This window comes from Gasterosteus aculeatus, chromosome 17 (assembly GCF_964276395.1).
Source record: "Gasterosteus aculeatus chromosome 17, fGasAcu3.hap1.1, whole genome shotgun sequence".
Classification (NCBI taxonomy): Eukaryota; Metazoa; Chordata; class Actinopteri; order Perciformes; family Gasterosteidae; genus Gasterosteus; species Gasterosteus aculeatus.
The window spans coordinates 18,159,802-18,175,175 of NC_135705.1; the positions used below are offsets into that span (position 1 = coordinate 18,159,802).

General features: G+C 46.0%; 2 protein-coding genes across 5 annotated transcripts; both read right to left on the reverse strand.

Moving 5' to 3' along the window:
• Nucleotides 1-2,146: 2,146 nt before the first annotated feature.
• cdc42 (cell division cycle 42) lies at nt 2,147-11,996 on the reverse strand. 4 transcript variants are annotated; one of them, XM_040204541.2, is made up of 6 exons: nt 11,867-11,996; nt 7,486-7,624; nt 7,220-7,292; nt 7,000-7,109; nt 6,682-6,879; nt 2,147-3,745 (listed from the first exon to the last, which is right to left on the reverse strand). In XM_040204541.2, the coding sequence occupies exons 2-6, from the start codon at nt 7,588-7,590 to the stop codon at nt 3,656-3,658; spliced, it is 576 nt and encodes a 191-aa protein (XP_040060475.2). In that variant the 5' UTR covers nt 7,591-7,624; nt 11,867-11,996; the 3' UTR covers nt 2,147-3,655. The 4 variants fall into 4 exon arrangements, with proteins under 4 accessions (XP_040060475.2, XP_077947789.1, XP_077947790.1 ...); XM_078091663.1 differs by having other exon boundaries at nt 11,641-11,886; XM_078091664.1 differs by lacking the exon at nt 11,867-11,996 and adding an exon at nt 8,347-8,396.
• Nucleotides 11,997-12,561: 565 nt separating this feature from the next.
• On the reverse strand, nt 12,562-15,374 carry snrpe (small nuclear ribonucleoprotein polypeptide E). Its single transcript, XM_040204544.2, has 5 exons — nt 15,127-15,374; nt 14,577-14,603; nt 14,412-14,474; nt 13,333-13,411; nt 12,562-12,746 (listed from the first exon to the last, which is right to left on the reverse strand). The coding sequence occupies exons 1-5, from the start codon at nt 15,178-15,180 to the stop codon at nt 12,691-12,693; spliced, it is 279 nt and encodes a 92-aa protein (XP_040060478.1). The 5' UTR covers nt 15,181-15,374; the 3' UTR covers nt 12,562-12,690.

A 15,374-nucleotide genomic window follows, 5' to 3' on the forward strand; every position in this document is an offset into this window, starting at 1 on the left:
TATGGAGGATCACTGTGAGCTTACGTTAACTCCCCCCCCCCCCCCCCCCCCCCACACACAGACACACACATACACGCAGTAACACACTCGATGGTTACAGCTGTGTGTCACCAGGGAGATTCGGTCTGAACTGCAAAGAACTTTCCCTTAAACACCTGCTCACCTGCACACCTGGCAACGCGTGTGCATGTGCATGTGTGTGTGTGTGTGTGTGTGTGTAGCGATATTTCAGCAGAGAGGAATTCCCTTCGTTCAGCCCGCGTGATAATTAATAGCTGTCAGCGTCTCTTTAGCAGAAGGAGGCGCTGACAGACAAACGTCTGGACGCCTCGCGGAGGCTGGAGGGAGCCGAGGCGTCCAGGTGGAGACGTGCAACGGGCCTCCCAACCATCAGCAGACCCGGGACACGTCGCCCTCATTTGCTGCCTCTGAGGAATTCATGCACATCTGTGAAAGCAGCGTAGAAGCGACGGTGGTGCTGAGAGTGTGTGTGTGTGTGTGTGTGTGAGAGAGAGAGCATGATTAACACAGAGGTATAGCTGTTAGGTTCTCCTGTTGAAATAGTTTAACTTATTGCAATGCTATGTTCTAATTCAGCTCGTGATATTAATTTCCTGTGATGACGATGGACTCAGATAAGTTTTTTTTTTTTCAAAAGGTGCACATCTGGCCCTTTTGTCCATTTGTATTAATATAGCACGGCATCACCAGCCAGTTCGGATTTACATTTTTGTATTTACATTTACACTCATTTTCTGGCCCATTCTTCTATTGTGGGTTTGAACTAACATGCTAACACGTCCTTACTGTGAGGACAACACAGTGTCTCCCTGAGGACACCTGGTAGCTTGTGTTGTTGAGAGCGCGACTCATGGAGTGCAGGAAGGCTGAGCAGAGTCTGAGCGGACGGTTGAATCGCTTCTTCTCCGTTCGGCGTATTTTGTGGTTTATGGGTTGGTCGACATGCATCCAAACATGTCGTATATAGTACGTGCATGTGCACTGTAAGAGGATGTGACCCCTAAAGGAAAGGCTCTCCCTCTGCAGCAAGAGCAACCTTTTCATTACGCTTATTGCGTCTGCTAAAATTCTGCCAAGACATTGAGAGAACCGTGAGCCAGCTAAGAAAATGGAACTTATTCAAATCTAAAAAAAAATGATATGGACCTTCAGACACATTTTTATGTAAACGGTGTCTATCTTCAGTTTGGGTTTATGTTTTTACTCTGATGCATATATTGGTAACTTTGAGGAAACCTCAACAACACACTGCGATTTCAAGCACAATCATATCAACATGGGGTTGTTGTGGCGCAGGGGGTAGAGCAGGTGTGCTGGGAACTGCAAGGTTGGCGGTTTGAGTCCCGGCTACCCCATGTCTCAAGTCCCTGAGCAAGACACCTAACCCCTAATTGCTCCCCGGGCAAAATGTCGCTTTGGATAAAGGCGTCTGCTATATGACCTGTAATTTAATATGTATGTATAATGTAACATGGTGTCATTAAAAAGAGAACCTGTCCATTAGGCCATTCATCGTTGTCATGTTGTACTTTTAGAAATGGATCTTGATGGGGTTTTAGTCTTTTGTCTCATTTTAACATTTTCAATCCACGCATACAAATAAACATCTACAGGCCAGAAGCAATACATCTGCTTTGGTGGATTATAGATATAAATATCAGCTTCTTTAAATATTGTTGGGATGCTAAGATGTGGGTGGAGGGCCCCCTCTGCTGGCTGCACATGCAATGACAGGTCGATCCAGATGTGATGGAAAACTAGCGATTCCATGGAGGCAGTGGTGCCAAATTGCTCAATGATTAAACACTGTTCAAAAAGCAAAGAAGCACTTTGAAAACACTTCAATGTGAAAACAATATGTTGGATATCTACCCCGATGTGGACGATGTAATGTCTTAGGTCTCACCCCTCTAGTGCTCCTGTTGTTGCAGCTGTAACTGATGAACCCCCCTGTGCCACTTACCCGACCAGAACATTACCAGAGACGTGCAATAGAATCTGTGCCCTCTGCGATAAACTAGTGTTCCTTTATGTCTTTTGAGCCGTGTAGCTGTGGTAAGTGGCTGTTTTCTTTGGTGGTCCCATCGTCAGCCACAATACACACGGAAGGACAAGTGAAAAGTGGTAAAGGCAATTAAGGTATAAGTTTAATTTTTTTTTTTTTTTTAAAGAATGCATATACAAAGAACAAAGACTTTTCGACAGAGCATTTGGTTTTGCACCAAAACAACAACAACAGGTTATAATAATGATACTGACGTGGGCTGGAAATCGACCCAACTAAGCTGTTCAGTAAAGAAAAAAAACAAGAAACAAATCCTCTTTAAGAACAGTCTCTGCCTTTGGGGGGGGGGGGGGGGGGGGGGGGGGGCGTTAACTCAACCAATCAGAGCTTCATCTTGGTATAAACTGGCAGGGAAGAGTTTAGATGAGTTCCCACCCATAAATGTAAAAGGAGTGAAAGTAACCCATTTTTTTAATTATATATTTATATATATATTTATAAAATAAAATAAAAACAGCACAAAAAAAAAAAAAGAACAAACAAAAAGAATGAACAAAAACAGAAAAAAACGTTTTGGTAAAAACACCTGGAGCCTACATCAACATTGTGTGCCAGCTTACATTATAATTACATCTGTTCAACCCATCGGCCGTAGCCGGCTGCATGCGGCACAACAGAACCAGCACTCTCGCCCAGCTCACAGTTCTTGGGGGGGGATTGTGGGGCAGGGGGGGGCGGGGGGGGTAATTGGTCGGCTGTTTCACGATGATTTGGCTGTCTCTGTTGTACCTGTTCTAAGTGTGAGGTGGTGACAATGTTAAAAGCCGTCCTTGCGCCCCCCCCCCGCCCCCTCTCGACAAAGCAGCATGAGCACGCCGCTTGCTCTTATAACACTGTTTAAGTTCCCTGCATCTAAAAAGGCCCGATTCCTCGCAGTCGCCTACGTCTGAGCTCTTCGAGTGGTTACGGCGCTCCAGATGGACACTAGATGGCGATGTCTGTAAATTCAGCGCTGAGTGCAGTTTTGCTTGTTGCTGAGATCCTGTCAGACCTACGCAGGTTCCGTAGTGGTTAGGAGCATCTATCTGGAACCTGGAATAAATATCTCTGATGAGTCGTGTGTTGGAGGAGGAGGGGACAAGGAAAATAAAAGGAGGGGGGGGGGGGGGGTTGGCAAACCAGAAATAAAACACTACTTGTGTGTTCGCATTTATTCTGGCAGCTCTGGGACAGAAACATAGGGCTCAGCCAATGAGTGTGCTCGTCAGCTTGGGGGGGGGTCAAGTGTAGGAGGGGCTTAGGGCTATGGGCATCCAAAGGGTTCACGGGGCCACGGCACTGATGGAATGACCCCCCCCCCCCCCGCCCTTTCAAAAAGGATTGTACTTGTGTGTGTGCTGTGTATCTGGGTCCCGCCCCCCAGCACCCGCCGCCATGTCGGCTGAAGCTCCTTTTTTTATTGCAGAGATTTATCTGAAAACTTCTTTCCAGAAGCCGCTGACCAAACGCAGCAGAGGGACGGAAAGGGGGGGGGGGGGCGTGGCAGGGGAAGTGTATTTAAGTGTGTGAGTGTGTGTATTTAAGATGACTGTGTGTGCGGGTGTGTTTGCTTTAAAAGGTAGCACCCTCTCATAGCAGCACACATTTGCGTTTCTTCTTGGGTTCTGGGGGCTCCAGTGCGGCCAGTATCGCCTCATCAAACACATTCTTTAGGCCTTTCTGTGAACACAAACACACAAACATGGGCTCAATTAAAGGGGAACAATGCAAACACACACACACACACAGGTCAATCAGAGGGGCAGGGGCAGCTAAAACAGAAGGGGGGGGGGGGGGGGATAACTAGGTGGGAACAAAATCAGCTGTGGACATCAAATATGTGCAGTTGGGGAGGAACAACAAAAGAAGTCAACAAATGTATAAATGATTGCATTAAATCAGGATACACTGGGGAGGGTGCGCTGCCTTCCTGGAGACGTGGGGAGAGTAAAAGGCAAATCACGCGCATGCTGGGGTGCAAAGCGCAGCACATCCTGTGACGGCAGGAACCCAAAAGCCAAAGGGAAGGAAAGGGGAAGCGTGACCACAAGGACAACGGGGAAGTGAGTGTGTGTGTGTGGGGGGGGGGGGGTGTGGGGGGGTTCTCTCTCGCCGCCCTCCCCCGGCTCTCTAACCCTCCCCCGACGGCCCGCTCACAAAGACGCACGAACCCGAGGTACTGTGAGCTGCTTCCACCCACTCGGTTTGTGACCCAGAATGAATCCGCTCACAACGCAGCGGAAACACACAGAGCACAAGAGCAGAGCCGGTTCAGGTGTCCTTCATTCACTCACGTCACCGCTCGGTTCACAGTTAGAGCCTTTGTTCTTGGACACAGTTGTCATATGGAAAGAAAGCTTGGGTCAAACTAGTCAGGGAAAAGCATTTTTCTGCAGATTAAAAAAAAGTCTGTCCGTGTCGCTATCGACCGGAGCAGTAAGACAGCGCTGTCGTGGCAACAATTTATCCGCGGGGGGGAAGAGGTTATGTTATGTGATTATGAGACGGCAGCCTGGACAGCAAACAGCTGACAGCACCCTGACAGACAGCGTGGTCTTTAAAGCCCTTTGAATACACCGCTGATTGTAATTCAGCAGGTCACCGTGATGGAGAACAAATTGTTTTACCGCTTAAAAAGCCCTCAAAAGGAACAAAACAGCAGCCGGGTAATGTCGATGTGGCCAAACGCTCCACACACACCGGACGACGAGCCGCCGTCGCCACGACTCTAAAGTACAACTTTATCACTTACACTAAATCTACAGCAGCGTTAACAATGGTAGCTGTGTTTAGTGAGGAGATCAACCTCAGCGTGGAGCCACGTGAAGTCTCACACACACACACAATACTGAGGGGGCTGAATGAAACAATGGCCACATCCCAAATGACATCCTACATCCTCAGTAATATCCCGCTCCATAGGTTGGCCCGGGGCCGAAGGAACAAAGCAAGGAATCATACTGGTGAAGGCAGGTGTGGCTCGCTGGGGGTGAATCATATTTGCTCTAAAACAACTATCGACCTACAGATTGAAGCACAGCAGACGCTTTTACGCCGACGCCAGCAGACATCCTGGGGCATGGCTGCGTTCTCCTCTGGCCGTCCCACGTAGAGCACGCGCAGCCTGCACCCGATACTTTGCTCGTCTCTACGTCGAAGACTGGTGGTGTGTTTAAATCCCCCCCAGGTCAGATGTGACGTAGGCGAGTGACACCCACCAGACCAAAGTTCAGGGAAGGCAACGGGTGAAGTGACGATGAGGCCGTGAGAAGAACAGCACTCTGAAGTGGGCGACTGTGGCTCATCGGAGGCAACGACATCCTTCAATCAGAGGATCGGTGGTTCGATCCCCGGCCCCACTAGTGTCCATGTTGATGTGCCCTTGGGCAAGACACTTAAAACTAAATTTGCTCTCATAGCAGTGACTATGGCGCGCGAATGCTAGTTAAAGTCCTAACTGAACTGGAACAGAGTTTTACTAGTGGTCGCTTTCTAACATTATTTCAGTTAGTTAATTGGCCTTTTTAACAGTGGAGACTGGTCCATAAAAGCAGCACATGTAAATACATGGAGAGAGGAAAGGAGAGCCAATGTGAGAGATCGGGTGACTGAATGAAAAATGCCAGAAAGCAGCAGCCATCACAGGTGGAGGAGGAGGAGGAGATTAGAATAGACAGCATTTCCTCTTTGTCTGCGTCTCAGGAGGCTCGAGGGCAGCTAGGATAGCTTCATCAAACACATTCTTCAGCCCTCGCTACGTTGGTGGGAGAGGGAAGAGAACAACAGCAGTTAGCATAGCAAACACAGACAGGCAGACGGGACAAGAGGAGGAGGAAAATGTTAGTGTGTAATGCAAAGAGACGGCAGTAAAGAGCTCAACGAGAGACGGAGAGTCGTTGATCCCTCACAGGAAACGGGAAATGACATCAGCAGCTATGCAGCAATGTAGGGGACCGCAGGGGGAGCGAGGAAGGAAGGGGCGGAGGGGTCGGGGCACCAGCTCGACTCCATCAACACTATTGTTCTCTGCCTGAGTGAAGCACGAGCTCTTCTGTTACAATGATTTAATCAATCAGTACTAAGAACCCCAACGCTAATGCTAATTCATGTGGTCTTAACTGCTTCCAACAGCATGTAATTCATAAGAGCTGGTGACCTGCCGGACATTCAAACTGCCGCGCTCACGTTACATGAACATATTAAACATTAAAACTACGCATGTTTACGATAGCCGTTAACGTTCGGCTTAAAGGCAAAATGTTCCCACACCGGACGATTCAAAACCAAGTCAATTTGGACTTGTTTATCTTAAGTGGCTCGGCTGTAGATGTCACGAAAAATAACTAAATTAATGCGCTCACTTTTTGGCCCATATGCTTCATTTTTACGTGCACTATTAGGGTCTCGCGTTTGGGATTCCAATCAAAAGTTTGCCTGCAGAGTCTCTAAAAAACATCCACAGGACGAAAAGACCGGAGGGAAAAGGATTTTAAAGAAAGTCCAGTTCAGTGGTCTTTGTGTTCTCGCCGACACTCACATACAGTAACCAGGACGCCATAACCATACGACATGTGTGTGTGTGTGTGTGTGAGACAGCACGTATTCATGTACGTTACCTGCGTGAGGGCTGAGCACTCCACGTATTTCACAGCCTTCAGGTCTCTTGCCAGTTTCTCGGCGGTCTCCGGAGTGATGGGCTTCTGCTTGTTCTTGGCCAGCTTCTCTATGGTGGAGGGGTCATCCCGCAAGTCAATCTGAGTCCCGACGAGCAGGAACGGGGTCTTTGGACAGTGGTGGGTGATCTCTGGAACCCACTGGACACACAAACACAAGGTCAAGACACCGGCCAAACACACTGGGGGGGGGGGGGGGGGGGGGTGGGGGGGGTCATTAAGTCCAACAAAAAATCCAGGAACAGGAAGGATTCCACTTGCCTTTTCTTTGACATTTTCAAAGGAGGAGGGGGACACGACGGAGAAGCAGACGAGGAAGACGTCTGTCTGCGGGTAACTCAGAGGCCGTAGCCTGTCGTAGTCCTCCTGACCTGCAGAAACCACATGCGTGCACTACAGTTAGTACCATCTCTATCAAACACGGTGTCCATTCAGTCACAGGGTCAGAACTCGGCACAGTGTTGGAATAGGAGGCGCATACCTGCTGTATCAAACAAGCCCAGAGTGTAGGGCTCGCCTCCGATCATCACCGTGACGGCATAGTTATCAAACACCTGCAGCGCAGAGCAGAAACAACATTGGATCAGGTTTGAGGTTAGGCTGCACTAAACTAGTCCAGATAGGCGCATTCAGGAAGGAACCGTGCCCACGCAGCAGCAGGTCATAAACCTTAACACGAATCTTAACCAAGCTAACATTAGCAAAATGAAAATCCACTGACTGATTCATTTGATCACGCCGACTTACCGTAGGTACGTATTCAGAAGGGAACTTGTTTGTGGTGTAGGAGATGAGCAGGCAGGTTTTACCCACCGCGCCGTCCCCGACTACAACACACTTGATGGTCTGCATGGCTTCGTTTTACAGTCGTCTACTCATTCAAGATCTGGAGGAGAACAAAGAGGAGGAACCGTCAGCAGTGGATGGCTCTGCTTATGGGACATAACATGTGACTTAGCTTAGAACTAACGGTTGCTATGGAAGCTGCGCACTATCCCTGTTAAATAGATATGTTGGTTTTAAAAACTGTACAAACTACAGCCTAATCATCGCATCAATGATTATTGCTCCTCTTGTTTGAAAAGATTTGTATTTCAATAGAGTTGCATTCAGTTTAACCGTGCCACTCGTTTTTTGGGGACCAATAAGCAGCTGCATTGGACAGCGTGGACTTTTTATGTCAGCAGGACACACACACACACACGGTGTTCTGGTGGCGACCTTGGAAGGCTCAGCACCATGGCATCTCAGGGGGGCGGGGGGGGCGTCACAGATCAATAATCTAGCCTCTCTGATCTGATGCCTGTTATTCAAAGGGGACATTATTTTTTTAGTGCTTCTTCACGTTCATTTGGGTATCTTTTTGTGTTTTGGGGTCTGAGGACCCCAAAACACAAAAAAACAACTCCGGCGATCCGTTATGTTCTCGTACATCGGAAACGTCCTGCTTGAGTGACAGAGAATGTGCTTATGCTCCTTATGAACCTTATGCTCTCGTCGCCATGACATGGTCTCTACGTGGCCTTGGCCACCACTAACAAGCACCTCCTACAGACCCCAGAATGAGGGGCCACACATTCAGACTTATGGTGGTACTGAAGGAATTACCGATGCCTTTGTTCTTGTGTCGGCTTATGGGCTGCTGGACAGACGAACAGGTTATCTGACAACCAGTTGGAAAAAGACATTTTCCATTGTTTTTAAACAATGACTCGTCCAGAAAACAATCTGCACATGTATGTGTTTTTAATCACGCTCAGATGCCATCAATGTAAAAGGTCTACAAAGCGAGTGAAACACAAACGACGTGCTGCATCGTGGTGCATTGTGCATTTGTGGACAAGCAAGTAAGGAGCACAAGCAGCACAGCATTCCCCCGTTTGTCCGCCGCGGCGTACAGTACGTCAGTACCAAGCCACTGCAGAACTCTGCAGCACCGAGGAGGCACTGAATGAAGCTGTAACGGTTCAACTCAGCACAGGGAATACACCGATACGGATTTCTTCAGCCCACATGATAAGCTGTTAATATGCGTTAGATGGGCCTTCACGTGCATCCGATTTGTCCCAGTATTGTCCTGGTGGGAGCCAGGAGAGGAAGCGCAGCTCTTTTCTGAAATGAGGTCATGGCTCCAGACTGCTTTCAAAATGGTTGCATGTTTCCAATGCTGCGAACGGATAACAATACAATTTCCCTACATAAACGTGTTCCTTATCAACCACAAGGCCAAAGCGAAACTGTATCAAATAACTGATGAAGAAATGCAACGGATCCCTGCACATGACGTTGGGGTGGAATACTAAACAAGAAAAGTGGGATTAAAGCGTGCAGCTGCTTCTGGTAACGGCGGACTAAATGATTGCGCTTGTGCTCGAGACGGAGACGCAGACCCAACAGCTCGCGACCTTCACTAAAGGGTGGCTTCTTTACTTTTTAGGACACACTTTCCACTCACGTAGACTAAACCTTGCAGTGAGGGAAGAAGAAAACACACGTGACAAGGTTAGAGCCCACCGCTAGACAAAACCTGTACATCTGCAAAGTACACTTTGATACCAACAAAAGCTCTCAATAAATGAAATACCCCACGTGCAAAGGATCAGACACAGGACGTGTAACATCGCCTGTCACAGTAAAGGCTTTGTTTGCATCCAAACAATGAGCAGTTATGGGTGAGCTCCATGGCTACCAACTGTGACGGGACGTTCTGCAGGACCGGACGGACCTCTGATGCAGGAAGCCCTGAACCTTTCTGTGTGCAGTGCTGGAAACCGCGCCACAGGCAGTGATCACAAGGCCCGTGTGAGTTCAAATCGCCCCTGCAATCATGCGGGTGCGTGGCGATGACCATCGTGCATGACCATTGATAACCCATGCGGGAGGGCAGACATCGCCTCCTGCCTGCTCAATCCTTGCCTCCTTTCTTTTCCAAGTCTTAGCTCCGCTTCTTTTTTTGTTCTGATTTGTGGACTTTGGTTTGATTGGGGATTTCTATGCAAGTACTTTGAGAGCAGAAGAATCAGACTTGAATTCATTGAATGTGTTCATGGCCAATTGAGAGGATTCTGATTGGCTTTCTAAAAATGCTGATTGACTACACGGCTCCAGGGCATCTCTGCTCAATAATCTACTCCAGTTAAAAAAAAACATTACAAGGAGAAGTCCTGCATCCAAGAACTTACTGAAGTATAAAATGTAGTATATAAACAGGAAAAAGAAGGCCTACGTACATTGCACTGTGCAGCAACATGGGCTCTTTATAAAAAACGTCAATATTAAAATACCAATGTTGGGTAGTAATAACATCCAATGTTGTGTTGTTCATACTATATAAATACGTTTTGGCTGTGGAAAGTGAATAATAGGGAACAAAAGAAACTTTTGTTAGATTAGATACTGAATTGTAATCACAATATTCATCACAAATAAATGGTTTCATTCAGCCTGAGGAGGGGCTGCGGAAGTGTCGCGTAAACGTCTTACAATCAAAGTTTGCAATTACAAAAAGTGCATCCAAAACGTCCAGCTGCAAAGCTTCTATATTACATTGGTTTTAACCACTGAACCTCAGTGGGCCGGGTATTCAGATGACGTTCATCTTTCCAACATACAACAAAATAAAATTCTATGCCTCAAGCACCGACTAAACCAAAAACTTTGGCATTGTGTGGAGGAATCCTTTTACCTCCTCTCTGTTACAGCCACACAACGGTGTGTGAACTGAAATGTTCCATGGCCCTGCAGGCCTCAGGTGTTAATTGAACAATATAGTTCGGAATCCTTTATCAAACCCAAGCCGTGAGACGATGCCCACTGGCAACACATCTGCAATAATACTATTCTGCAATAATAATATACTTAATCCACGCATTTGTAGGCCAGTAAGCACTGACGGCGGCCGGCTTAAAGGGTAGTGGTGAAAGCACCTGAAAAAGGGTTTGACATGATGTTTTCACAACAACAACAACTGCATGTTGCAACGAAGGAGAAGTTTTGAAACATCCATTAGCTCATCAGTATACACTTCTATTGCAAATTGAATAACGGTACTATTGCCAACCACAGCAACACAGCGATCCGTACACACTCCAAGCCCCAAGGTCTGGAGGCTGTGAGAGCCATTACATCATATTTATCATCACGTTTCCCAGTAACTGGTTAAGGGTCCTCAGGTACATCCTTTACGAGGAACATCATTGTACATCAGTCTGTTCGATCATTGACACAAGCGTACCTCAAATTATAGTGATGAATCACAAATAATTCTGGTTTAATAGCGATGCGATCTGTGAAGTCATCAGAAAGATTGACATTGTAATACACATGTATCCGCACGATTACACGTCTACGTATGCACCACCAGTGGTGTGGGGAGTCGCGACCACCCACCGCAGCGTGTAACGTTGATTAAAGCTAACTAACGTTACGTAACAGCAGCAGTTGCAGATGGAGATCGCTGTAGCTGACGTTACGAGCGACCGTTAGCTCGGATGCTTAGCTGCTGTATTTTGGCCGCATCCCCCGGCCCTCAATCTGGCCTAATTTCCTGCCGGCTCACTTAGCTGCCCCTCCTTTTCCAGTAAGGACTGTAAACCGTTACCCCATAAACACAAATATATACGATACAGAAAACTATTTCATAATACGAGACCCTGATTGGAGAATATAACGTTTTAACTGTTTTAAAGGCACATTACTGACCATAGGGTTTGTTTCGCCTTTTTCATTCAGCTGGTTAACCAGCTAACCGCTAGCTGCTAACCAGTTGTATCGTTGGCATGTTAATACTTAGCGTTACCTATAGGCGAGGAGATAGAAAATGATCTCAACACAATACATTTCAAAGTGGAATATGACGGCCACACAGCCCGCAGATGTTAGTTTACAGTGTTACAGACTGACCTGCCTGCTTGGCTAACTAGCGTCCTGTCCTCCTCAATTAACGTTAGCTGTGCAAGCTAACTGGCTGAGCCTACCTCAGCGGATGCTGTGGTTGAATGAGCAATTCGAATTTAAAAGTCACAACGCGAGTACTGAAGACGCACAGCACACATTATGTTGACAACATTTGAGACAAAACAAACAAACACAGCTATAACCTGCTAACAAAAAAACATGTTATCCATACCGTATCCTCTATTTGTGTCTTTACGCCGGGCGTTGGCAGCTCCGCGCTAGGGGCTTCCCAGTCAACTGAACAGGGACGCGTTGCGTGCGTGACGTGCTGCTACGTAATTACGTCAATCGATTTTCTGTGCGACCAATTTCTATTGCGATAAAGAAACTTAAAACCAAGCGAGTTGCAAGACTGGTTTGACGAGAAGCCTGTGCACACGTAAAATATTGAAACATTTCTATTTGAGAGATGAAAAAAATAACGAGTTGAACAGTTTAATGTGATAAGATGCCTTACTCTCAGTTTGAACACTAAAGACATATGTTCCCATCTCTCCGTTTATAATAGTGAACTAGTCATTTCTATGCAAATATATCCTAAAGTGCCTCAATGTATAATCTGGGAATGCGGTTTTTAGTTGAATTTGACTTATGTTTTTTAGCCTTTGGACTATTCTCTTTAGCTCGGTTTCATAAAACATGTAACATAACGGGTGAGATCATACAAAAACCATCAACCAGTTCTGGTTCTTTCACGTAAACATTATAGAAGTTAATGTTTAATTGGCTGCAAGAGTCGGGCCAACACGAGATTATTGCTATAGTGTGGTCTGCCACTAGATGGCAATGTCGCTCAATGGCCCAAATTCTCATGCAAACTATTTAGCTATTACCATGTAGTGAATTAAGACGAAATACTAAAAAAGGTGTAAGAAAGAAAGATTTATTGTCAAAACAATGTTAGAAAGAAACAACTACAATATTCATGTTGTATTAACAAACATACTCAGCATCAATTTGCAAAAACAGTTTTCTCTGAAAGAAATGTTAGATGTCCTAGGTGGACACACTCTGCAGCAAGGTAATGTTGTCTCCTTTCAACATGATCCTGCCTGGGAGACACAAACAAAAGTGGAGGTGGGTCAGAATCCGAGATGATCGAAACCGATATAAAGAGTTACTACTTGTGGAGCCGGGCCTGTGTCCCACAGATGATTGACTAGTGCATCAACGTCATTGGATCTGTAGAAGGTTTGGCTCCCCTCTGAGCTCAAGCGGGTTCATTAAGTACCGAATGAGCCAAAAATGGGCTTCAAGATACAATACGTAGGTTCCAACCAGCATCTGGAGTGACGGTTGGCAACATTTATAATGGCTATAATTTGCTTGGTTCATTCCCAAATGGACCTAGAAGGATTTTAGTAATTTCAGTGTCAGCTGGAACTATTATGCATCTTCTGAAATATTGGCATGAAAAAAAAAAAGTTAGTTTTTGGGATGAAAAGTGAAAGGATTAAATTGAAAAAAGATGTATTCAAATTTGGCGTGGTGCAAAATAGATATCTTATTTACACTAACAAGTGTTCAGTGAGTAACGCTTTCTAAAAGCGGCTAGTAGAGAGACGGTATGACGGTCAGGTATGCAAATGCGTACAAATCAATGTTAAAGAAAGCTACAAATACAGATGTATTTATTACCCAGCGGCTTCCTGTTCTTAGTCTTCATGTGGACCTCTTCAGCATCATCTAGAACCAGGTTCATGTACTCATCAAAGCCCTGAGACAAATGGAATGGTTAGCCACAAATTAAAGCATTTACTTTTTCACATTCGTATCATAAATCCCTTATATTTGGCTAGCTTTTATGATGACCAAATCTATCTAGCTGATAAGTGGCTCTGAAACAATTGGTTATCAGAGCAGTGCCATTCGACAAGAACTTGAAGCGGGGGACCACAACTTAGATGGGTTCCACAACACCAAACGTACCGGCCAGAGGAAGAGACGATGCCAATGTGACGAGTCATGAGCCATTATGAAAACAAAACAGGCTATTTATAAAGAAATACCAGTTTTACAGAGGAGCGCTACGCCACCGACTGATTTTTTTGGGCCCTGTCTGCATAATGGGCACCTACATCTGATACGTCGTCACCACCTGATGGATGGAGAGATGGTCATACTAGTACCAATGACCAACTCCTAAGGAGACCTCTTATCCAGTAAAACAAATAACTTGTGGACTCAAGTCTTAGTCTAGCCACCGTTTTTTAGCATCTCAAAAATAACCGCCTATGGGAATATGTCGCCACACATGCCACATGAACGTAAATGTTTGGTTAACCGACCACAGCCATTGTGACTGATCAATGGCAACAACGTGTGTACGCAGACACACTTCACTGAGCGGTCATTGGAAAACGGCCTTGTTCTCAGCTGGGATTCATTCACTTTATTATATACTTTGCATAGACACACGTGTATCATTTCAGCGTGCCATGGCAGTCTGATTCAAAGCCTCATTTTATACCAACATAGATGATTGGAATTCACAGCCGTAGATTTTTCTTCTTGATCTTGGGAAATTTATATTCCGAATACAATGTTACTATTTCTCCGGCTGGAGTCTTCAGGGAGAGCAGCAGACTTCCTGACCATTTTCACTCCACATTGTCAATCAGCAATGTGTTTATGAGGTGACTATGGGAAAGAAGTCATCCAACACGACATCCTGCGATTCAATTAAAATAAAAAATTTAAATAAATAGTCAACTTACAATAATGCATCCCTCTATCCGCATGTTCACCTGTTCATACAACCACACCTGAATCCGTGAGCGCTGCGAACGAGAACAACGAATCACACTTTAGCCACAAGGCCGACAGGAGATAACGTCAGAATGGGCTGTGTGGTTTGGAGAGAAAGAAGTTTAGATACTTACGTTTTGCAGATACCTGAAAATTAGGTTCTGGTACACGGAGTCAAGGAAATTCAACGTTCAAGAGCGAAAACTCACCGACGAGCTAAATATGTGCATCGTGAGATGTTCACCAGTCGCACATGATGTTTTAAGACTAGTGGAAATGTTGGTGGCATTGCAGACTTCAGGCTGGAGCACGTTAGGCATTAATTAGCATTAAATGGACTACGTGGAGCCGGGCGATGTAACGACACATCACGTACAAAGCATAACGTAGCAGCAGATATCCACATATCAATACGAGGAAACGTACTGTGCGAAAGGGAAGTCCCAGAAGCAGTAAAACGCATTAATTCATCAATTAACCACAATTAATTGCCAGGGTTGATTAAGACCCGTGTTTTCAATGCCTCGTTGTATAATCCCATAGCTGTTAAAACTCGCTGCGCGTTAGCAACGCGGTGAATGAATGACCGGCTAGCAAGCTAAAGAGAAAGGTTAGCTTAGCTGCTAAGTTATTGTAGCAAGCGATTCACCCGCGTATTCCGTGCATGGAGACACAAAAGGATACAATGGGCTGCACCATAACCTTCTGGATCTTCTGTCCTTGTCCCCTGTACGCCATTCTTCCGAGAAAATACCAGCGGTAGGTATTATTTTAAAAAATTGCACCTTTTTATCAGCGCGGTACGTCAACGACACGCTCACGTTGTGAGATCGCTCTGCTGTAATGGCGGGCTTCTTCCGCGTGCTCGTGCCGGTTAAGAGAAAGACGTCGCGTGGTTTATTACAGCGCCCCTGCAGGTCGGATGTCCTCAC

Excerpts from the sequence above, each read along its gene's own strand:
- cdc42 (XM_040204541.2), bottom strand. The coding sequence starts at position 7,590 with ATGCAGACCATCAAGTGTGTTGTAGTCGGGGACGGCGCGGTGGGTAAA. Across the intron at positions 7,110-7,219 it reads GGGCTTGTTTGATACAGCAG|GTCAGGAGGACTACGACAGG; the intron begins GTATGCGCCTCC and ends TGGTTTCTGCAG. Across the intron at positions 6,880-6,999 it reads TTGAAAATGTCAAAGAAAAG|TGGGTTCCAGAGATCACCCA; the intron begins GCAAGTGGAATC and ends TTGTGTGTCCAG.
- snrpe (XM_040204544.2), bottom strand. The coding sequence starts at position 15,180 with ATGGCGTACAGGGGACAAGGACAGAAGATCCAGAAGGTTATGGTGCAG. Across the intron at positions 14,604-15,126 it reads AGGTTATGGTGCAGCCCATT|AACCTAATTTTCAGGTATCT; the intron begins GTATCCTTTTGT and ends TCCGTGTACCAG. Across the intron at positions 14,475-14,576 it reads TTTTCAGGTATCTGCAAAAC|CGCTCACGGATTCAGGTGTG; the intron begins GTAAGTATCTAA and ends TCTCGTTCGCAG.